This window comes from Martes martes, assembly GCF_963455335.1.
Source record: "Martes martes genome assembly, chromosome: 5".
NCBI lineage: Eukaryota > Metazoa > Chordata > Mammalia > Carnivora > Mustelidae > Martes > Martes martes.
In genome coordinates, this window is record NC_137892.1 from 138,933,409 (window position 1) to 138,957,342 (window position 23,934).

A 23,934-nucleotide genomic window follows, 5' to 3' on the forward strand; every position below is an offset into this window, starting at 1 on the left:
TAGGCAACAACTTTGTGTGAATTAGAAAAAAAAAGCAACCCTCTTCCTCTAGCCAGACTCAGGCCCCTGCTAAGCAGTAAAGCTATGGGAACAGAGGGTGGGCTGGGTTTTAGGACTCCCTTGTAGGACTTTCTCAGCTGGGTGAACCACCTTCCATGGAAGTAACAAATTATATGGAGAAAAACAAAGCCAGATAAAGGATCTAGAAAGTATAAGGTATGCTAGCTTCTACAGTGTAGTTAAGGAAGGCTTCTCTGACAAGTTGGTATTGAGTAGAGTAAATAAAAGGAGCAACCAATACAAATGTCAAGTTTAAGAACATTCTAAGATAACAGCAAGTCCAAAGGCTCTGAGACAGGAGCGAGTTTGGTGGGTTCAAGGAAGAGCAAAAGGGGCAATTAAGAATGAGAAGGAGACAGAAGAATGGGTCAGCAAAAGAGCCAAGTTTGCAGGGCTCTATAGGCAATCCCTTCATCTAAATATCCACCCACCCACCCATGAATACTGAATACCTACTGGGTGGTGGGCCGTGTCTGATCATTTGTGAACTCCTTGTGGGCGATAGTGGTTATGGTTTACCCTTGAACTTTCAGCATTCAGCACAGTGTCTGGCTTATTATCAGTGTTCACTGACACTTAATGAAACTTGCAACCATCTTCAGGAACGCTCCAGTAGCAGAGAGTCTGGCCCCTCGGTGTGTCTATCAGTTTCCTGTTGCTGCTGTAACCAATGACCACAAACTTCGTGGCTTAAAACAACACAAGTTTATTATGTCCTAGTTCTGGAGGTCGGAAGTCTGCAATGGCTGTCCCTGGGCCAGAGACAAGATGTGGGCAAGGCTGATTCTTTCTATAGGCTTTCGGGGTGGGGAGGGGGTTGTTTTCTTGCCTTTTCTGGCTTTGAGACCACCTGCGTTCTTGCTTTGTGGCCTCATTTTCCATCTTCAGATCTACCAGTGTGGCATCTTTAAGTCTCTGACTCTTGACTCTTCCTACTTTAACAGATAAATACACTGTTAACACCGCCTCTCAGTGTATTTAACCTGACTTGATTTGCTTAGGTTTAAAAACATATAGAAGTGACGTAGGGAGCACTTCCTACCTATCCTTCTCCTGTTCAGAAGCTCCCATTATTTGGCGGGGTCTCGCTCCTTTCTCTCCCATACACATTCCCATTTGTAATCCAGTACATCCCCTCAGTAGTTGAATATCCTGCTTCTTCCCATCTGGGGGCTTGGTTTATAATGAACGTGTAGGAGTGTCTTCCCTCCGCTCACCTCTTTGTCTTGGGGACTAACTCTTCAGAGGAGCCTCTCCATCTGCTGGAACCCCCATCGATTGCTCTCTCAAACCCAGGGCCTCCAGTGGCCTACTTCCCACAACCATTACCGTTGAGCTCCTGTCCTTGGACTGTTTCGCAGATAGGCAACTCTCACGCTTGAGTTCTTGGCCCTGAGCAGAGCATACATTGCTCCTCAGAATGCCTTGGTCTGTTGCTTTGCCCAGCCCCCCGCCTTTGCCTTGCAGTTGGCCTTTTAACTTTGCTCACCAAGCAGCACCCCAGTCTTTGCTGGAGAGTTTGTGCTGCTGTCAGCACCCCGCATTCCAGCTCTGCCACGTTGCGCGGGGTTGTGCTGACACGTTCTGCGAGCGTTTCCCCCACACACAGCATGTCATGTGTTTATCTGAAGATGGGTGGGTTTAATTATTAAAGGCTTTGCAGTCTGTCTTCAAGTTTATGTAAGGAAAACAAATGGATCAGTCTTACTCCACCAATGTGAAGAAAAGGGCCAGTCTTTCTCACACACTGTGATGACGCAGGCACTTTTCTCCCTTTTTTTTCTTTGCATTCTTATACCACATGATGGATATTATTGCGGAATTAGGTGTGTGTGCCGACGGAGAACTACCAGAACCTCTCCAAGATATTTTAAGTTTTTTTTTTTTTTTTAACATAAGCTCTCCCCACAATATGGGGCTTGAACTCACCACCCCCAAGAGCCACATGCTGTACCAACTGAGCCAGCCAGGGACCCCTTAAGTATCTTTGGAAGTATGGTCCAGAACAGTGTATAAACTATGCTTCTATATTTAAAGGGCAACGCTAAATACATGCCTACAGGTAGGGACAGACATGTAATGTCTCAGGTCATCCAGGAAACGGAACAGCTGTTGCCTCTGGGGAGGTGAACCAAGGATTGGGAGGAGAAAGATTTATTTTCAGTTTATTTCTGTTGACATCTAGTCATCAAGCCTTGGGAGTTTCTTTTCATACCCCAGCTTCGGTATGAAGCATTTCTTTCTATTTAAGAAGACTGGTTTGGGGGCACCTGGGTGGTTCAGTCGGTTAAGTGGCTGCCTTTCGCTCAGGTCATGATCTGGGGGTCCTGGGATCAAGCTCCCTGCTCGGCGAGGAGCCTGCTTCTCCCTGTCCCTCTGCCCGCATCTCCCTTTGCTTGTGCTTTCCCTCTGTCAAATAAATTAAAAAAAAAAAAAAAAAAAGACTGGTTTGGGTGTAGCTTGGTTAAGTGCCCAGCTGAGTTGTGGTGTTTCTCCAAGAAATCATCTTCTGAGTTGAACAGCTGGCCTCCGTTGAAGTAAGTTCTCACAGGGTGCCTGCACTTGATCCACATAAAATAGTTAATAACTTCATGTGCCATTGGCATTGTTTTCATGGATTTCTTTTGTCTTTTCGGGGTTGGGGGGGCATTCAAGGTCCAATTAAGCATGTACGGTGTGTAGTGACAAGAGCTGAAGTCGGTGTGGGAGAACCATGTTGTGAGTGAAGGGAGATGGCCCGTTGTTTTATGATGCAGACTGTTAGCTACTTAAATAATTGCACCCATTTCATTGTCATTTGGGTGTTTTTTGTTTTTTTTTTTAAGATTTATTTATCCATTTTTAGAGTGGGGGAGGGACAGAGGGAGAAAATCTCTCAAGCAGACTGCCCGCTGAGCAAAGAGCCCGATGTAGGGCTCCATCCCACAACCCATGAGATCATGAACTGAGCCCAAACCAGGAGTCAGACACTCAACGGACTGAGCCACCCAGACGCCCCATCATTTGCTGTTTTAATTATGACTCAACCTGTGAGAATTCACCCTAAACAGTTCTTTAAGGAATGAATTATCCTTGTAATGTGATAGTTGATAGAAGGTATTTGGCTTATTTTTTTTTTTAGCATGTGCGTGTATTGCCTTTTCAAAAAAGGAAAAGAAGAGAAAAAAACATTCTAGCAGAAGCTTTTGAATGGTTACAAAGACTGCAGACACCCGAGAGGCAGTTTTGAACTGAAGAGCCATGAGACAGCTGTGCACTAGGTAGGGGCTGAGCTTGGGGCCGAGGTGCTAATCACCGGACCTTAAATAAGGGTCCTCCTAGGTTATCTGGGTGGGCGCCATGTAATCAGAGGGGTTGTCTAAAGTGGACGGGGGAGTCCAAGTCCGAGATTAAAGATGCTCCGCCACGGCAAGGAGGTGACAGATAGAGGCTGTGGACCACTGCCTGCCATTGCGTGTGACTCAGGCAAAAAACACCATCACACCCCAGTGCTACTGACCCACTCCTCGGGAGCCACATACATATGCTCATGAATGCAGCAAAACTCAACAACAGAGATGCAAAATGAAACAAAGTTTATTTTCTGCAATACCTTCTGTAAATTACAAAGGCAAAAATGCTAAACTACAGCATATAACTTTTCAATATTTAACCGGAGTACTTATAATAAATACGCATCCTGAAACAAGATGAAAGGCTACACTTTGTCAGGCATCCTACAAAATGTCTCAAGTTTTATACTCTGCAGCATTTCTGCGCAGGGGCAGGAGCGGGGAGGGCTGCTTGTATTAAGGGCTGTGACAAAAAGTCCTTTTCACATTTCTTTGGAGCATTTTCGAAACGGCTGAACTATAAACAACTTCAGAAAACTAACACCAAGCTTGAAAGCCATTTCTGCTTTGCTGTCCTTGGTCCTCGTCCAATAGAGATGAACACATCCTCCCAAACAGCCAAGCACCCTGTGCGCCCAGGCTGCCCTACGGTGCACAGGGCCTGTCAGGCCAGGCCTCTGCCCCTTCAGTTACACACTTCGGAGCGGTCTGTGCTCAGCCGACATCCCTCCTTAACAAAAATGCCATAAGGAAGCTGCAAGCAAGTTCAAACACTTTTAACCTGAAAGTAAAGTGAACAGAAATATCCCCCTCCCCCACCCCCGCCTCCACAACCTTTACTCTGCACCATCATGTGTACCGTAATGGGGATTCTCAGTTTCAACGCTGGAAAAGAGATCGGTACTAATGGTCCCTCCCGAGAACGTTTATGGGCGCTGGTAACGCTGGGGCTTTCAAAGATATGGGGTAAAAGGGAGGGTTTACCGTATTCAGAAATGTGCTACAGTTCTAAGGACACGATGGCAGAAAGTCTAGGGATACCGGTGGCAGCTCACGTAGAGTTTGGAATAGGAATAAATACATAACCACCCCTGGCTATAGCGGAAAACTCTGAAGAAAAGAGTTAGGCTTTAAAAAAAGTTGCAAGCACGGTTACCTAAAAATACTTTGTTAATAGAGTCTAACGTAGATTTTGCTTATTTGGGGGTTTAGCTATGAAAACATCTTTAAGAGCCAATAAAAATATTGTAGAGAAAAAAAACAACACTTTTAAAAAATTGAGGTTAAGAACCATGAGGCATTTCATTTGTCTGTAAACACGCAGTTTACTGTCCCTTGTTGAAACACCAATGTCTGGATTCCTGAGCTTCACGGATAACAGCAGGAGGCCAGTTTGCATAGAAAATCTGCAATATGTCAACAATTTGCTTAAAAAGAACTTCTCAGGGCAATCGGCTTTTGTTTTTCAGCTTCAGATTTGAGTGAACAGGGCTCACCGCACCGAGGGACCTGGGACCGAGGAGCAGCGAGCAGCGCGATGAGCTTTCTAAGGCAGATGGGGGGGAATGACGGAACGAGTCTTAAAATCCACAGGATATCGTGATAAAGGCTCTTCAGCGTGCATGCCACAGAACTAGAGCCAGACTAATTGGGTTGGAAGTTGAATCGTGTTTTAGGATTAGAAACCAAAGGCAAGAAGAACCCCCGGTGCTGAAGGGCACGGCCTGAGTGCGGGAACAAAGGCAACAAAGGCCATCAGCTGGTCAGCCACCGAGGGGGGCGCCCACCGGCCAGCACCAGGACCAGACCCCCTGGGTGTGGCTGACCCCAGCTCCGGAATCTGAAGGGCTAACACGGTGTGTCACCTGTGCTGCTCTGAAGTCTCTAAGCGGTTCTGAGGAGGACAGTCTCCTCCGGGGCCTCAGAAAGTCTTCCGAAAGCTGCCTTTGGAAAGGAAAAAAGCTTTGCGAGGCCGAGGTGCAGACCACGAGTGAGCACAATGGCAGTGGTTGCCAACAACTCCAGATCTAACACAAAGATGGACAACAAGGGGGCAGTGTCCTGCCAAGGAATCCGTTTTACTTCTTCTGGGACTGGTTTTTACACATGGTAAGGATTTGCTTCAGTACTTTCTGGACATCTTCATCCATCTGGCCCTAGGAAATGCAACCAAAAGACAATCATTAGAATCTAAGTTGAGTCCTGGCAGTCTCCCCTCGGGAATGAGATGGCTGGCTGAGATGAAGCCCTTGGCTTTTCCCCCAGATCATCCAAAGGAATGTTAGTCCTATCGATTCCCACATTTCTGTGCGGGACTGGGGACAGAGGGCCCTGTGCTTTTCCCTCTGGAGGCTGATGAGGCTGGGTCTACCAGACCCACCGGCAAAGGGTTTCTGGGTCTCAGCTGCAAATGTGAGCCCAGCTAGCCAAGCCACCAAGAGTCATGGGGGTGAGACTGTGTTGACGGCTGTGAGAATACGGGCGTGCCTGAAAACGAAGCCTGGGCTGCTGCTCCTGGTGGGGGAGACAGCCCCTTCCTCTTCCATTTCTCAACAAATGCTGAGGCTACTTTCCAACAATGGTGTCGGGCTCCTGACAAAATCCAAAGCAAAGCAACGAGCTTTTTAAAGCTTCTCAGTGTAAATGATTCCCCCTGAATTTTCATTTGTTCTACTAGTTGAATGACAGGAGTCTGGGTGACATCTGCTGCGGTGTTTCTTTAGGATATTCAGCATACCTGCACGGCATACAGAAGATGCATTCTGTAAACAGATACAACCTCCTGGTGTTGTTTCTTGCATTCCTGGGAAGAGACGATGTGACAGTGTTAAGATCTTAGGAGACCGTTAAAGAACAAAACCAAAAACCTATGAGAAAGCTGTAGCCAAATGCTACCCAAAGTGATTTCCTTCAGCAAATGCTAGCATATGAGGCTTTTAAAACCGTTGTGGGCTCACTGGGTTGTATATTTCTGAGTACCTCTTGCTATTCTCAGGGAAACATTTGCCGATATTCTTCTGGGGGGAGGAATCGACCTATTTCATATTTTGGCATGTCAGCCTTAGAAGAAAATCCATGAAAAAGTAGTTATTATGTAATCCCACCTTTGTTGCAAAAAATATATGTATACATACTTATGCAAATACACAGTCACATTCACACAAAGTAAATGGTGCAAAGAAACTATCAAATGCAAAAAGGGACCATCTCTGAGTGGTTGGTTTATGGGCCATTTTTATTTATAGAAACTTTTCCAGAGTCTTCTGTATTTTCCAACTTTTCTACAATAACCAAATATTTATTAATTTTAAAAATCTGTTCTTTTGAAAGGAGCTACTGTTCTCTCCCTATACAGCCAATCATATAGTCCCCCAGGGAGCTCAGTTACTCAGCTGTCGGTGTACCGGTGTACCCCGGAGACAAACAGGGTGGTGGCACCAATCTCAGCCAGTTCCTCAGTACAGCTGTTCATGCTTGTTTCTCCTTGTTGAGCTATTGTTCCAATTCCTCTCAGTAACTGTTTCAAGAATCTTCACCCGGCTCTGAACTTTTCCGAGAAGATGGTTTTCCATGACGAAAATTGAGACTATCATCTACAAATTACTTCCAAAGTCTACAAAAACCTATCAGTACCCTTCTCACCTCCTTCCTATGAGTGTCGGAATATGAGGTGTCCTTCCTATTCAAGGAGAACCTTGGAAACCTCAGTCCTTTGATGGTCACGCCATTAGAAAGTGAGCTTAGGACCTCCCTCTGTGTCATTTCCTCTCAGCTTTTAGATACCTCCACTCAATCGTTTAAAACTTCGTCTTCTGATCACCATCTTCCTTTCCATCCCTGTTTCTGTCATCATTTGGGTGACTGCGATATCCACATGCCTGAGCCACAAATACCTCAGTCTCTCAGTTTCCCCAATGTCCACCTCAATGACTTGCTCGTCCTCCTTGCAGCCATGCACTCTCAAGGTCACAGCCCTATTTCTGTCATTGCCTCTGAAATCTTGAAAGAGAGCACCTCACCCTCTGATCACCAGCTCCTTTCTTTCCAGCAAATCTACTTTAGGCTTCCCCTGCCTCCTACTATGGTTCTTCGGCCCCATCAGATACCTGGCTCCTTGGTCACTTCTCTAGGCAGCCCACTGCAGTTCGGATTCCATCCCATCACTCCACTGGGACTGGCCCTGCCAAGGCTGCCAAGGGCCATCTAAATGCCACATCCCATTCCTTGCTGCCTCCTACCTATCCCTTCGAGACTCAGCACAAGCATCGCATCCTACAGGAAGCCTTTCAAGACATTTCCTCTGTATGCCCGGAGCATGTTGGTCTTCTCTCTACCAGTGGAAGCTGACCACACTGAGAATATGGAAAGTCACTGAGTATAAACTCGGTGAATGAGGGAACTGTGTCATATTCACTTTTAGATCATTGGTGCCATATATAATATTCATTAAAGGTGTTGAGAATTGTAAAAATGATTGTATGAACCATCAGCATTTCATCTACAACACAACACAACAGGAACACAATGGAACACAACAGGGAGCTTCTTCCCCTCCCCTGATCACTCCTTCATTGCTAGAGCTGATAACACAGAATAGCTGGTTTTGTACTCTGGCCAGCCAGCATAAGGACTGCAGAAACCTGAATTCACCAGTATCAAGTCTGTACTGAAGAATTCCTACATCCCAGGTCCCGCTTGTCAATGGAAACTAGAGATAGTCCAGGATAGACGAACCCTTGGCTTCACGTGGAAAATGTAACATCCTATGTCAACTAAAATCTTAAATGCTATGGGAGGTGAAATGGTGGTCCTCCGAAGATGTCCACACTCCAATCCCTGGAACGTGTGGAATATTACTTCTGTGGTGACAGGGACCTTGCAGTTGTGATTAAGTTAAGGATCTTGAGATGGAGGAAAAGTTTATTCTGACTACCGGGTATCCCTTAAGTGTAATCACACAAGAGTCCTTATAAGAGAGGAGCAAAAGTGGAGGAGATGGGAGGGCAGAGCCAGAGGTGGGGTGATATGCTTTGAAGCTGGAGGTAGGACCCATGAGCCAAGGAATTTGGGTAGCCTCTAAAAGCTAGCGAAGGCAAGGAAATGGATTCTCCCCTAGAGCTTCTAGAAGGAACCAGCCTCGCTGGCACCTTGCCTTTAGTGAAATGGATTTCACACTTATCTCCAGAATTTTTTTTAAAGATTTTTATTCATTTGAGAGAGAGAGAGAAGGAGTGTGAGCAAGCGTGACGCGGGGGAGGGGTGAAGGACAAGAGGACTCTGCTGAGCACAGAGCCCCATGCAGCTCCAGCCCAGGATCCTGCGATCACTACCTGAGCCGAAAACCAAAAGTGATGCTTAACTGACTGAACCACCCAGGCGCCCCAAGGTCTCCAGAATCTTAAGAGCATAGATTCTTGTTTTAAACCAAGTCTGTGCTGGTCTGTTCTAAAAGCCATGGGAAATAAATACAGATACGGGAGGACTTTACCAGGTCCAATAAGGAGAGGGGCCAAGCAGCAGCTTCAGGTGCACAGAGACACCCCAGCAGAGGTCTCGGCCCCTAGTAAGTTCCTGCCACTCTCAGACACTGTGGTAGAAAGCCAGAGTGGGGGGCACAATCAGTGGATGCCTAACCACGAGGCCTGCACCACGGTCCTGCTGATTCCTCCCTTCCCAGAGATCCAGGTGACCCACCTCGTTGCAGGCGATGCCTGGGACTCTTCTCCCCCGACCCAGGTGAGCCGGTGACATAATCTGCCTGGCCTGGCCGGCCATCCCCCGCCCCCCAACTCCCGCCCCCACCCCAGGCAGCGGAGAGAAGCCCACTCACAGCCAGCTGGTTCTGGAGCTGTTTGACCTGCTGCTGCAGGGCCTCGAGCTGCTGACTCTGCCTCTTGGACGAGCTCGCAGAGTACGAGAGCTGTGAGAGGCTGTTCAGGGCCTCCTTCAACTTGGTGACTTCCTTCGACATCTCATTTATCTGGCGAGAAAGGAAAACTATCAATAGCAAGAAAGGGCCTGCAAAAGCAAACTTCCAGAGAGTTCTAAGCCTTCAACAATGGCCTCTTTTTGGCCTCTGGGACTTGAGACTTTGGAACAGGTTTTTTTTTTTTTTTTTTTTTTTTTAAAGGAAAGCCCGTAAAATGAAATCAGTAACAAAATCAGCAACCCCACATGGCCCTCTAAGGCCATTATATTCAAATAAGGGCCCCGGATTAAATCTTGTGCTGTGAGGCATGGGGGTAACAAATGCTATGGCACTGATTTCCTTTTTTTATTCTGAAAGGGGGTATTGTTGAAAAAAGAAATCAGAACCAGGAATGTTAGGCATTCTTTATTTGGAGACAGCTATGTCTTGTTCAGTAGCACTGACACAGGCAGTCAGGAAGAAGTTCTGGGAACCCTGATTTCTCTGGACATCTTGCTTCAAAGTAGTCACAACTCCTCCCTGCAACCCGGCCTCTGCCTTCCGACTCCCTGCCCCCTCGGCCTTGGAAGCTCTTTCTGAAATCTTCATTATATTAAAGGAATAAATGACCCCCAGTGCGCTCACCAGTGCCCCTCAGAACACCTGACCCCGGGGACCAGGGATGCAGAGGGCATTCAGGCTCCGCACTCTTTTCCGAGTCCCCCTTTGTTTTCCTCCTTCCTCCAAGCTACACCCAGCCAGTGTCTAATCACCTGCTCCCCACACACCCGCTCCTGTCCACCTTTGCCAGTGAGAGCCAGGGAGGACAGTTCTTCCACTGACTCGGGAAAGCTCCCGGGGCTTAGGGAAGCAGGATGAAGTCTGGGAGTATCTGGGTTTCTAGATGATGGAAAAACCTGTCTGGATTCCATAAGAAATGAAATTCAAGATGGGTCACAAATGCCTTTCAGTTTGTGGGTTCACTTCTAAGCCCTGCCACTAGGCAGAGTTTCTGTAAAATCATTTTAAAAGGGAAAACAGTTGCCACATAGGTGAAATGCTTTAATCTAAGGAGACTGACAGACGACTCGCTTTTTTAAATAGAAATGTCCAACCTACTATTCTTAATGTGGCCATGGGGACAGATGGAGTCACGCGTAGAGCTTTGATGCCTTTACAACAGGTCAGTGCCAACCAATGCTAACGTTAACCGTGGTGAAGGCTTGCTAGCTAGAAATGCAACAGCAGCGGAATCTCACCAACCTTCTTGTCTTTATCCTCCTCCAGTCTGGAAGAGCTCTCCGACTGTCTCTTCCTTTCTGCCAGCTCTTCCTGAGCGTCCTGGAGCTGCTGCTGGAGCTCGTCTGCTTCCTGCTCTTTGGCCGTCAAGAGAGCCTGAATATTCTCCTTTTCCCTTTTTGCTTGTGACACCTCGCTTCTCATCTGGGTGAGCTCCAAATGGGCCTTCTCTTTCTCTTTTACCGAATCCTTCAATTTTGAGGCCAACACACTCAGCTCGCCTTCTAACGACGACTGGAGCTTTGCGTAGGCGGACCTGGGCACCATGGCGTCAGTCATGGCGGCCTTCTCTTCCAGGAGCTGCTTCTCCAGCCTTGCCACCTCTCCTTCCTTGCTGGCAAGGTGCTCTTTGAGACTGCTTATTTTTTCCTCCATCTCTTTGGCGGTCGCCCGCAGCGTGGTTATCACTTGCAAATGTTCCGTGATGGAGACAGAGTTCTCTTTCTGGGCGTCCACGAGCTGTTTGAGCTGGGTCAACTCATGCAACACCTTTGAGTACTGAGACTTCATTTCAGACAGCGCCTCTTCCGCCTTAGCTCTGGATACGTTCGTCATGTGCAGCAGTTTCTCATGCTCCGCTTTATGGATATAGTCGGCCGTCACGTCTTCTAGAGACTTCCTCTTCCTATAATCCTCCAGCTCGGCCTGGGCTTCTTTGTACAGCTGGGACAGCTCGCTCACCTGTTTGTTGAGTTCATCTATCATCCTGTTCATGGCCTCTTTCATGTCCCCGGTTTCGTCGCTGGCGTCTTGGGTGACCTGACTCTTCAGGGCATCTTTTAAATTCATGATTTCTTCTTGGGCCTCTTGGTACTTCTCAAATAAAAATGCTTTCTCCTTATTCATGTTCTCAATAACAGAGCAGTATGAGCTTTTCATTTCCTCGTACTCTTCTAGAGGAGGCTTAATGACCATATCTTTCTCCCTCTCTATAAGTTTTTCTTCTAACTCTCTCACCTTCTCTTTATTTCTTTCGCTTTCTTCCACCGCGTTCTGGAGGTCCTGCTTCAGCACGTCTATTTCCTCCTCGGTGATCCTCAGCTCCCGGAGACGCGAATAACTGTCCACGCTCTCGGGCGAGACGAGGCCCAGTTTCATCTGCTTCTGCACGTTGAGGACTTCTTTCATGGCCTCCTCGTACTTGCTCTGGGTTTCTTTCAGTTTCTGGCTGAGGTCAGAGCCGTTCTCAGAAATCTCTGCACTGTTGATGCACACCGATTCGGCCCTTCTGGACCGGAGCTCGGCCTGGAGCTGCTGCTTCTCCACTTCGGAGCTCTCAAGCCTCTTCTGCAGGTCCTCCAGGATCTCTTGTAGTTGCTGAATTCGGCCATCGCCGTCAAGAGTGGATCTACTCGCGGACTGTGGTAAGACAGGGGGAGATGATTTGGAGTCTGGGGGAGAGGTGTTGCTGGGTTTGCCCAGGGGTGGGGCCAAGTCCGTCTGAGTGGAATGGTAGGAGTCAAAGCTCACGTCTGCTTCTGCCTCCTTGGGTGATTTGGCCTGGGAAAAAAGGCAAGAAGGAAATGGCACCAAAGATGGAGTCAGGTGAGCAAGCAATGGGAAGGAGAGAACAAATCCAGAACTTCCATATGGGAGAACCGCAGGGTCCCTTTTGTACTCTTGCCCCGTGACAAAATACGGTCTGGGACATGAGAGGCAGATTAATGACACGAAGCTTATTCTGTGTTCTATTAGGACTGCTGATGTGTGCCACTTTCAAAACACAAGACTTGTGTTGGCTCTAAAGCCTCTGACTCATAATTTTTCCTTTGCTTCTCATATTATTGCAGTTACCAAAAGGGGAAATGGGCACAAGTACAGCTCGTTCTTACTGAAGATCTTAAATCTGCTAAATAATCAGCTCTACTACATGAATGGGTAATTACACACGCACAAGCACACATATATGCGTATGTCATCTATAAAAGAGACTAAGTATATAATCATATATAATTGACCAATTTAGCAATTTACAGAAAGGGAGTTAATGAATACCTCCTCTTTCAACAAAGACATAATTTGAAACTATAAAATACTTGAGGCTAACTATATTTAAAAAAAAGAAGAAACTATTGGAGATGTTTAAAACAAAGCATCATCTGACTAACCTGAAAAAACCCATAGTCTGACCCTACGAAAAGTCCGTGGTAGCAATCTCTGTACCCACCTGTAATTTATCTTGTAATTCCTTATTGTGCAAGGTAAGAGAAGCGACTTTTGCTTGCAACAGGGCAAGAAGATCTTGTTGGTCAGCTTCAGAACTTACATCCAATAAGCTATCAGCACCTTGGAAAAGGGAAAAGCAATTTACAATAATATTTAAAAAAATCAAACCAGTCTTTCTCTGACCTTTAACCAAGTGGCTTTCTACCTAATCCAGGGCTTCTTCCTGGTCCTGATGATGAATGAAAGCCCCTAGCTTCCAGGTAGATGAACAGCAATTCTCAGGTCCTGGGCTTTCCTTCCTGGGGCCTTCCCGGCACAGGACCAGATGCCTGGAGGCATCATAAGCTCATCTGAAAACTGATGGGATTTGCTCACACATTTTCCATTCACCTGATTAAGTGTCATATCTTGGTTGTTTTTTGTTCCTCCTATGCCTAATAAGTCCCATTTCTGTGAATCCTTTCAGAAATATCCTGGTTCTTATCCCTACCACTGTTCCTCTAGTTCAAACTTTATCACTTGGCTCGAAAACCCTGCAAACAGCCCGGAAACAACAGAGCATGCGCACGCTCTCGCGTGCTCCCCCACCCAATAGTAAAAATAGAGCCTTGCCCAGGCTAATCTTCCTGAAACATGCTTTGATAGGGTCAGTCCTATGGTTCAAATGCTTTAATCACTCTCTCTCTCCAGAATTAATCTCCAGACTCCTTCCTCTGAGTTCATGTCTCCATCATCTAGTGCCAGTGTACTTTTTCAGGTGTATGGCCCTTGATCTTCAGTAACACATCTTCCTCAGATTCTAACTTCCCATCATCCCCCTCTAGATTCTCAACACAAGGCTGCTGTTGTAATTCTTCCTGCAGATGACTGCCCCTGCAGCATCTCTTTTGGCTAGGTCACTTGTCGGCAAGGTCACTTGTAGGCATCTTTTAGGACCCACGTCAAACTTTGCCTCTTCCTCACAGCATTGGATGACCCGATGACTGGGGGCCCCACCATGAAACGGTCTGTTCTGAATCCCACAATCCTACTCTTGGTAGGATTTTTTTTTTTTTTTTTTTTTACATCCTCCTGATTATCATGCTGAAATGGCATCCAAAGCTATGCTACTCAACATGCTCACTGAGACAAGAACCTTGTTCCAGAATGTCATTCAGCACACTGCCTCCTTCATGCAGTGTTCCTATGGGGGAGAAGAAAAGACTACTGGACAAAACAGTGTGCTTAGCAGTATCGCTGGATGGCTTTCTGGTGCAAACTCCTTACTTCCTGTAGACTGGCAACAATTTACAGAACACCGTCTGAACGGCGCTGACCTACATTCTTCACTGTTATTTTATTATTTTCTCACAGCCATTTAATCCAAAAATGAAAAATTTAATCTTAACTTGGAAGGACGCAAAAAGACATTTCTTCATAGAAATGCTTACTTCAATGTCTGGTGCCTAAACCACAGCTTTATTAAAGAGTCCCCTTGACATAATGTATGGTGAGTTTAGAATAAACCAGGGGACTGAGAGCATGATAGTAATTCTAGGCTACAGAAAGTACTTCTCAAATACAATGGAGGAGCGCCTGGGCGACTCGTCGGTGGAGTGTCTAACTCTTGGTTTCAGCTCAGGTCGTGATCTCAGGGTCCTAAGATGGAGCCCTGCCATCGGGCTCCGGGCTCAACAGGAAGTCTCCTTGAGATTCTCTCTCCCGGCCCCTCCCCCTGCTTGCATACACATACTCTCTAAAATAATATTTTTTAAGATTTTATTTATTTGAGAGAGAGAGAGAGAGGTGAGAAAGAGCATGAGAGGGGAGAAGGTCAGATGGAACAGATTCCCCAAGGAGCTGGGAGCCTAATGCGGGACTCCATCCCAGGACTCTGGGACCACCACCTGAGCCGAAGGCAGTTGCCCAACCAACTGAGCCACCCAGGTGCCCTAAAATAAATTAATAAAATAAAATAATAAAATAAAATGGATGGTTTTTAAAGAATCCAATGTAACAAGTATTCAATTAACATGGATCTGTGCCAGGATGAGTATTTCTAAATTCTGTAAGCTAAAAGTGCCAAACACATGAAATGCATGATAGGGTTAAGAAAGTGAATCCTGCAGCCAAAGGAGCTTTTGAAATCATTTACGTTACATCTTAAATGGTCTCTGGGGGTACTGCACTCTATTCTTGGAGAGTAAAGCCCTGGGATGGACTCTTAAGGCAATGCATTAAACCCTGTCTTGGTGAAGAGAGTATGACTGTGTGTGAATTCATTAACACTGTGTCTCTGCGTATATCTATTTAAAAACTAAAGTAGGAAAGTTAGACCGTGCAGCCATGGAGGGGCTCAGCTGGCTCTCCCTTCAGTAGATAACCTGCTGCCCAGTGGCAAGGAGTGCTGCAAAACAGTGTTTAATTTAAAATGCATAAAAGGTGGGGGGTGCCTGGGTGACTCAGTCTGATAAGCAAGGGACTCTTGGTTTGCATGTAGGTCATGATCTCAGGATTGTGGGGCTGAGCCCCAGGTTGGGTTCTGCATTCAGGGGGAAGTCTGCTTGAATACTCTCTCCCTCTGCACCCCCACTTGCGTATGCACACACTCTCTCTCTAAAATAAATACACAAATCTTTAAAATAAAATAAAATGCATAAAAGAGAATACCCAGGCTATTGTAATTTCAGAGCTGATTTTGTAATACACAAATAACCATATCTGGCAGCAGGTCTAATAACTGCCATAGTTCTAGTAAAGAGACAGTAAATGATATTTCCAGATACCCGCAGTAACTGTAAGGTGACATGACATTATCTGTGAATTCTCTTGTTGGAGAGATGGACAAATGAAAACGGATATATATTTTTTCATATCCATGCTGAGAGACTCCTTAAAATCCAGGTGAAAGCCTCCAAAAGTAGAGAAAGTGTAAGTCTGTGTAGTATTGGCAGCTGTGGGCTGGGAGGCACCCCAGGGTTCTCCGACCTCCCTGCACTCCCTCCCGGCTTGGCCTTTGCTCTCTTTAAACAGCCATGGACTACAGACCTGCCAAAGGAAGAGAAACAGCTGCCCCTTCATCTTACCTGTAGTGCTGTCACTTAGTCTGTCTTTGTTCCCCCGTATAGAACTGATCTCAGCCTGCTGGAACGCAAAAATGACTTAAAAGAATATTCCTGACTGCAGTATTCCACAAGAGAAGCAAGCAAATATTCCTCCCTGAGTTGACACAGAACAGTTACCCTTCTAGAAAAAGTGAGAAAATCCCCAGGAAAGAAAATATTTTAAAATATAAGTGAATAAAAGTGATAATTATCTACTGAGATATGATCTCTAAGATGTTAGGTTCCAGAGCATATAATCTCAAAATATTTTTTGGAAATTTCACTTAATAAGTATAATACAAATATGTTTTAATAATATTATAACAACTTTATATCTGTGTCCTAAAACTTGAGATGGCAAATATTACTTTCATAATGAAGTCAAATACAAGTTTCACCTGTCTGAGTAATACATTGATTAAAATACATTAGAAGTATTTTTTTAGCTTTACTTTTTTAATAAATTAACTGCTATTACTGTATGATTTTTAATATTTCTAAGAGAAATTGGAGTAAGACAGACCTGTCAGGGAAGATAAACGTAATTTTATAAGGGAATAAAAAGTTTTACGGTCATGGATTGACAATCCCCTAAAGATTTCCTCTAAACCTTTATCCCTGAATATCTGTCTGGTAAATACATTGCAAAAATTCTTGCAACTTCAAAGCCAGGCTTTCATTTCAAAACAAAATACAAGGAGTTGCCAGAAATTACTATGTTTCATTCCGATGAGCCATAGACCTGATAAGAGAGATAAGTTTTCAGCAAAGGAACTTCTGTGAAAGCCCAAATGCTAAAAATAAAGTGGCTCATTTTTGGCAAGCGCTTATCTTTGCAAAAAGCTGTCTTTTCACTTTATAAAAATAGATGTTTAATTTTTAACCACCTTAAGGTACAATAAATGGCATCCACTTAAAGTTTACAGTGTGAGGAGTTCTGGTAGATACACACGCATGGAACCAGCACCGTAATCGAGACACAGAATGTTTCCATCAACTCTACAAGTTTTCTCCTGCTCCAACACAGCCAGTCCCTGCCCACCTACCCCAGGCAAATGCCGCTCGCCTTTTAGCATGATCGAGAATTCCTGTAAATGGAATGTCATGGGTATGAATTTGTGTCAGGCTTCTTTCAATCAGCACGATGACTTTCAGATTCACCTACGTTGCTGCTGGGACATCTCTGCATTTTTTTATGGCTAGGGAATAATTAATCGTATGGACATATCTCATTATCCTCATCTACTCGCTTGCTGACAGACATATGGATTGTCTCTAGTTTTGGGATATGTGAATAAAGTTACTACAAACATTTGTATGTATAATTTTTTGAGACACACATTTTAATTTCTCTTGGCTAAACATTGGTGAGTGGACAGTTAGATCATATGTTAGGTGTGTGATCAACTTATAAACTGTCAGTTTCCTGAAGTAGTTTTGCCACTTTACATTCCTACCAACAGAGTAGGACAATTCTAGTTCTTCCACATTATCACCAACAGTTCGTATTTTTAAACTTCAGCCATTCTAAATGGTGTCGCTTTTTATCGTTTGTGTGTGTGCGGGGGGCAGGGGGACGGCAGCTAAAGAAATGAGTCTTTTTACACTCCACTTCTGAAAATTGTAATTTGTGATATTATTCTTTGGAATGCATTGCCTCCTTTGAGCCATAATTATATTAGAAGATAGCAGGGTACTAATTGTAAGAACATAACTTTCTTTCCTTTCCTTATATGTATAGATATTCATCATAAGAAATTATTAATAAACTCTAGTTAAAGGGGAGGAAATGTCAGGTTGACAGAATCTTTTTCATATTGTTGTGTGTTCAAGTTCAAAGAAAATTTATCTTTAGTAATTTAGATGGGGAAAGCAATATACAATGATACCACTGCAATTTCATTTTAACAATTACAAATTTTATTTTCTTTCCAAGCGTAATTTCCTAGTGATATTAGGTAAACAGATAGTAAATTGAAATATCCTCCCACTTCTAAAAATACTTTCCAACAGCAAATGTAGAGAATCAGGTAGAATGGATTTTCTAAAATTAATGCATATTAGTTTAAAAAACTTAATTAAAAATATACGATTACTTGTCAGTAAGACATCAGAGAATAATCAACATTTCTTTCTTTTTTGATTGGCATTATATCAACTAGATTTAGTAAGAAGACAGGCTATCAGTTTTTATCTTTGTCCCTTTTTTTAAAAGGAAGAAAATTAGTTATTACTTAAATAATGTAATTTATTCATTCTAGTCTTTCTGTGTGGAGCCCAGGTCAGGAGAAATAACTGAGCGGTGCTTCATGATGAAAAGGTGGTGAACCAATCACTGGGAAGTCTATTCTGTTTTGCCCAATGTTGTACCACTTAAATCACACCTATTATGTATCTTAAGATTCAAAATTAATTGGACACGGAAGGGGATTAATTACCTTGAAGGGTGGTTCAGCAAAAAACACGGATTCCTTTCCCGAAAGTGGTGTTGAAGTTATTGATCTTGGGGAAGACACATCACTCAACTTAGAAAACAAAATGAAAATCACAGATAAAGAATCCTTCTTCAAGGTCTTTTCTTCTCCAGTGCCACAGAATTCACCTACTTAACCAATGCAAATAAATCTAACATAACCATTCTTAGTCTCAATGAATTCAAGGGTATTTTCAACTTAATGCAGCCCCTCAAAGACTTTCTGAAAGTTTGCAGAGTATAACTAAGTAACTCTGCTCCTATAGGTACAAGAAGCAATTTTCAAAACCTATCAAACCTCTGTGGCATGTTGAAAATATTATCAGAGACTATGCTCACATAATTAATATAACTTTTCAGAGGAGATATTCCCCTCAACTACTTGAGAGATTTCACAGACATTTGAGCTTCCTCCTCTAGGCAACAGTCACTATAAGCTCAGAAATGAAAGCCGCTTTTAATATTAGCCAACTTTGCATGTAATTAGAAAGGCAAATATATTTTAGCAGTGTTTTAAGAAACCAACTAAAATTCATCTTCAGTTACTGCCTCACCAGCCACCCATTCTCCCCGCCGTTATTTGAGCTATTAATGTGAGGTCCTAAAAGTAGACTGAGCTTCACTTAAGGAAGCGGTTTCTGTCATAAGATTTTGAGAAACTTCCCTGAGGCTTTTACTGATTTTTTTTTTTTCCCTTGAGGCTTTTAAAAAAAAGACACTGTTCAATTCCTCAGCCTTGCAATAAATAAGAATCAACATTATTTCCCTACTAATAATCAAAATCCTTTATACCGCTATTTGTGATTTAAAACCAGTATGGAAAACTTCAAATGTGATTTAAGAGTCAATTCTAAAACATTTCTTTTGGGCCTAAACACAAAATGACAAAAACACAGCTTTTGGTTGTTGTTGGCTTAAGGTTTGTTCACTGTTGGTTTGCTTTTGTCTTTACCTGGGTAGGACTGATAGGAGGTGGTGGAGCTTTGCGTTTTTTTGGAGTTCCACTTCTTTCTGAGCTTATTTTAGAGACTTGATCATGCTGGAAGTTATCACAGTCCAAAGAACGGAGGTGGGTTAGTTCGGTTAGTAAAGTCTGAACAAACAGCTTCATCAAACAAATGAGAAAAACCTCAACAGTTCATGCATTTCTTACTTTATCAAGATCTGACATCTGCTACCAACATAAAAATAAGTAATATGCATGCTCCAAGTGTTCTTCCAGCAGCCCATGCTTTAATAGCCAGAAAATATAAAACACAAGACAAAACCAGATTAAGTTGGTATAGAGAACTGGGTAAGTGGAAGATGGGGAGCTATCTGCCCTAGTTTAGAACCCAGGATACATTCCTCGTCTAGCTTCCATCCTGATGCAAAGCGGTGGTATTTCCACCACTGTGCATTATTTCCACTCCTTTTCTTAAAGAATGTTGATATGGGAGCAAGGGGAAATGTCATCTCTGAAGGTTATAAATAAGTAACCCGGTTAGTACCTAATAAATTCAGTATCGACTATTTCCTGTTGATGATAATTTCTCAAGAATTTTGATGTATAAGTAAATAAATATAATAGCCAACTATACAATTCATCAAAAAATGAAACAACATTAATGACGTTTTTAGGAGAAAACTCCAAAATCACAGGGCAATCTTCTCAATTTCTGTCTGTAACTCTAATGGCATTTTAGAAAAGTTCCAATTAAAATGAAAGGACAAGCTAAACCTCTTATGTTCATTAAATATCTAACACTGCCATGGACAGAGGTCTAAAATCCATGGGCTACACAAATATTTAAAATATTGTTGTTTGTTCACAGAGTTAACCAAACATTTTTACACTGACAGAAAATATTAGTACATTTCAGAAAAAGATGAATATATAAGTAGCAAGTTTTAAAGTCACATGATTTGGCAACAGGGTAAACCATTAAGGAAACCTTTACCATCTTCTAATGATGAATCATTTATTCTAAAGATTTTTTTTAACATAGTTTTTGTCACTTTTCTAGTGGACTACAGAGTGGTTTAATCAGGACATTTTCAAAGTCCCACAAGCTATGATGACAAAAAAATTCTCTCCCCCAAAGATAAATACCTGCTTTGGTTTTGTTGGTGTCTTTGAATCTGTAGAGGGGAAAACAAAAAAACAAAAAAAACAACTGTAAGAACCATGTCTCACTTCCATTTTCAGTGGGAGATACTCACATTCACACACTCACACCCATAACACAACAAACACAATATATAACACTTCATTTTTCTTTAAGAATATGTTTAAAAGAATAATAGAATAGATCATATTGCACACATTCCTTTACCCTTTGGGGAAAATGGAGTGGATAAATTTAAAACAACACTGGCTATTTTCTTTCACATACCAGAATCCTGAGAGATTTTTGATAATAGAAGGCTTTGAATTCCTGCATTTTCTGAGAGTTTGGAATAATGTAAGGCATTGTGTCCAAGAGAATCTACAAGGTTTAGGTCTGCACCCTTTTTAATTAAGGCTTCCACGATATTAGAGCTGCTGATCTCACAGGCCAGCATGAGAGCAGTTCTAAAGAGAAAAGGAGACACCAAATTAGTACTAACACAATGGGAAAACACTTTCTTGGGAAGTCATCTATCTTAAAAACAAGGGAAAGAGATTAAGTGCAGTTAAACACATATACACTTAATCTTCTAGGGAATTTGAAATGTAGTGCTAGCGAGATGAAATCAGGTATTTTTTTTAAAACTTCAGATTAAATCAAAACATTAAACCATATTAGGTCAAATAACACAGACATAATCTTCTAAACATAATCTTCTAAATATGATGGAATTTAATATGACTGGCACAAATCATGTCCTCTTCTCACCTCAGGCATTTTAAAGTACCTATAAGTCATTATGACTAATTTTAAAAGCAGCCGATATGTTTACTCTTATTTAATTTTGCACGAAAAGCCATTTAATGGCACGAATAGCCATTCCTATTAAAGCCATAGGAAATGGCCTAGTCACTTTAGTATTCAATAATCTCATCATAGACTCAATGATGTTCCCAGTGGTCTGAGGGAAAATTTTTTTTAAGTCAAAACAGATTCCAGATAATCAAAAGAGGCAGGAGGGGCGCCTGGCTGGCTCAGTCAGTAGGACATGTGGCTTTCAATCTCAAGGTCATGAGTTTAAGCCCCACACCGGGTACAGAGTTTACTTAAAAAAAAAAAAAAAAAAGAAGAGGCAAAAAATGAAAAAATTAAAACCACTTTCTAACAAATGATCCAAAAGAAAGCTATGTTATTTTGAGACTCCCAGAATGTGGATATCGCCGAAATCCCATGATTTCTATTTCTGTGGTACCTTCCATTTTTGTCCCTGGAATTTATATCTGCTCCGTGGTCCAGGAGAAAGCGACAGACCTCACTGTGGCCATTTTGTACTGCAAGCAGCAGTGGTATATTCCCGTCCTAGGAGACAAAGGGAGACGGATTGTAACTCAGACACCAAATGCCAGAAGACAAAGGCCTTTGTTCTTTGTACATTTATTCCTGAGCCGTCCTGCCACCGTGACAGTTTGTGTCCCCACTGTGTGCCATTACATCTCTGCACAGCTCTTCTTAGGGAGCCGTACCAACTGTCAGCTTTTCCTCAGAAACCTCAGCCTCTTGGGTGGCTTGTTGCCTCGGTGACCATCACTCGGTCTGGCGATGATGTGAGAGAGAGGGGAACACCAAGTATGTAAAGGCTCAAGGCAAGTATATGGTGTTTACTGAGGGATGGCTCTGTTTCCACAGGGCGGTGGCAGCTCCTTCCGAGCCAACTACAACGCTTCCTACCATTCCTCCCACTACTTGCTTCTCAGGGGTGCATGCTTTCATGACCTTACAGGTACCAAACAGAACGTAAATTAAGAGTCTGTCTATTCCTGACACCTGACTAGATAAAAGATCCATGGAAGGAGTGATTAAAGATGACAACTGGCATTCCTTTAAAACAAGAAAATGATGTTGAATCACTATATTATACACTTGGAACTAATGTAACACTGTATGTTAACTACACTGGAATTAAAATTTTAAAAAATTAAAAAATAAAAAAGGAAAAAAATAAAATATAGTCAGTGGTTTTAACATGAGGATTTTAAAAAATATAATTGCTGCTTAAAGATTGAGTCTCTATTTAAAATTGAATTTCAGATACATTTCTTTTTTTTTTTTAAGATTTTATTTATTTATTTGACAGACAGAGATCACAAGTAGGCAGAGAAGCAGGCAGAGAGAGAGAGAGGAGGAAGCAGGCTCCCTGCTGAGCAGAGAGCCCGATCCCAGGACCCTGGGATCATGACCCGAGCCGAAGGCTGAGGCTTTAACCCACTGAGCCACCCAGGCGCCCCCAGATACATTTCTAAAAAGTTATCTCTGTGAACTTAAAATATTTTCTGGTTATGAAGTACCGAGATTCAGGGAGTGGGAATTTATCTACAGATTCTATATATTCCCCTAGCAATATCCCCACTAGGCATAATGCATGCATGTCAATTCCCATTCTATGGCAGGAAATTTAACTTTCTAACCAGGAGTGATTGGCATGTAAACTTACTCTCAAAATAGCCCAACAGGGTTAAAATAGGCTAGAAGCAATCTTCGAAGTTGGGAAACCCTAACCAAGAGTACCCAAGATGATCCATGCGAAAGAACAGAACTAACAGAACTTCTGTTTAGACTTACTTCTTATTTCTACAAACCAAGAAAGTAAGCCTTATTAATATTTAGGCTGATGGCAGACGAGCTCAGAAATAAATATATACATCTGGAAATGCATGTTGTAAAGTGTCTTATTAATGATTTAGGGACCGATGGGGAAAATAATCGAATCCATTTGGCAGAAGAGGACCCAGGTTGGAAAGTACTAGCCTTGCCAAACAATTAGGTCTCTAAACGTCTTTACGACTTTCAGGAGTAGCCCAGAGCACTCTAGAAACCCGTGTCCATCTCCACCTTCAGGAGCCGCCCAATACTCACCAAATCCTTGAGGTTTATGGGGCTTTTGTGCTCACAAAGAGCCTGCACGGCTTGAAGGCAGCCTTGTGCCGCTGGGGGAAGGAAGCAAAGAACCACAGCCCATCATAACGCTGCTGGTACAAGCAAGGGCATCAAACACTTTCAGGACGGAACATTTGTGTCCCACCCAGCTTGCCTATGTTACTCTAGTTGCGCCAAAGAGAAATGTATCAGGAAGGTTAAGTAAGGTGTTCTCAGTTATTGTTAAATTTCCATGTTTCCAGACCAGTTGCCCTCACGCAAATATTCAGTTTAGCGTTTTGTAGGACTTAGCTTGTCCATGACTAGCACTGATGGAAATTTATAAAGGTCATCATTCCTGAGCTCAGTGTCAGCATTTTAGTACTCGGAGCTGTGCTGACAGATAATGACAGACAGTAAGACAGAACACTGATAAATAAAAGTGGGATTTCTTTTGCGCCCCAAATCAAAAAAATCTGTATCACACACTACATGAAATCTGCAAATGCTTAAGAGTACCTCTTAGTTTAAATAAGAAGCTTGCGTTAATTCAAGTGTAATAACCATGACAATTTTTACTGACAGTTTGGCAGGCAAGTGATGAATTCTA

At 43.1% G+C, this 23,934-nt stretch overlaps 1 protein-coding gene across 6 annotated transcripts in view; it reads right to left on the reverse strand.

The window, feature by feature from the left end:
* Positions 1 to 3,619: 3,619 nt before the first annotated feature.
* RAI14 (retinoic acid induced 14) overlaps positions 3,620 to 23,934 on the reverse strand; it is a 138,040-nt gene continuing 117,725 nt past the window's right edge. For 2 of the 6 annotated variants that reach the window (XM_080804098.1, XM_080804097.1), the window contains 12 exons: positions 23,325 to 23,395; positions 21,664 to 21,770; positions 20,697 to 20,875; positions 20,414 to 20,442; positions 19,274 to 19,360; positions 18,287 to 18,373; positions 15,831 to 15,888; positions 12,767 to 12,885; positions 10,564 to 12,099; positions 9,223 to 9,372; positions 6,130 to 6,195; positions 3,620 to 5,548 (listed from right to left, as the gene is read on the reverse strand). In XM_080804098.1, the coding sequence (XP_080660224.1) occupies positions 5,471 to 5,548; positions 6,130 to 6,195; positions 9,223 to 9,372; positions 10,564 to 12,099; positions 12,767 to 12,885; positions 15,831 to 15,888; positions 18,287 to 18,373; positions 19,274 to 19,360; positions 20,414 to 20,442; positions 20,697 to 20,875; positions 21,664 to 21,770; positions 23,325 to 23,395 (2,567 nt within the window). In that variant the 3' untranslated portion in view covers positions 3,620 to 5,470. The remainder of the gene's footprint in view (positions 5,549 to 6,129; positions 6,196 to 9,222; positions 9,373 to 10,563; positions 12,100 to 12,766; positions 12,886 to 15,830; positions 15,889 to 18,286; positions 18,374 to 19,273; positions 19,361 to 20,413; positions 20,443 to 20,696; positions 20,876 to 21,663; positions 21,771 to 23,324; positions 23,396 to 23,934) is intronic. The other 4 variants (XM_080804102.1, XM_080804100.1, XM_080804101.1 and 1 more) reach the window with 2 other exon arrangements.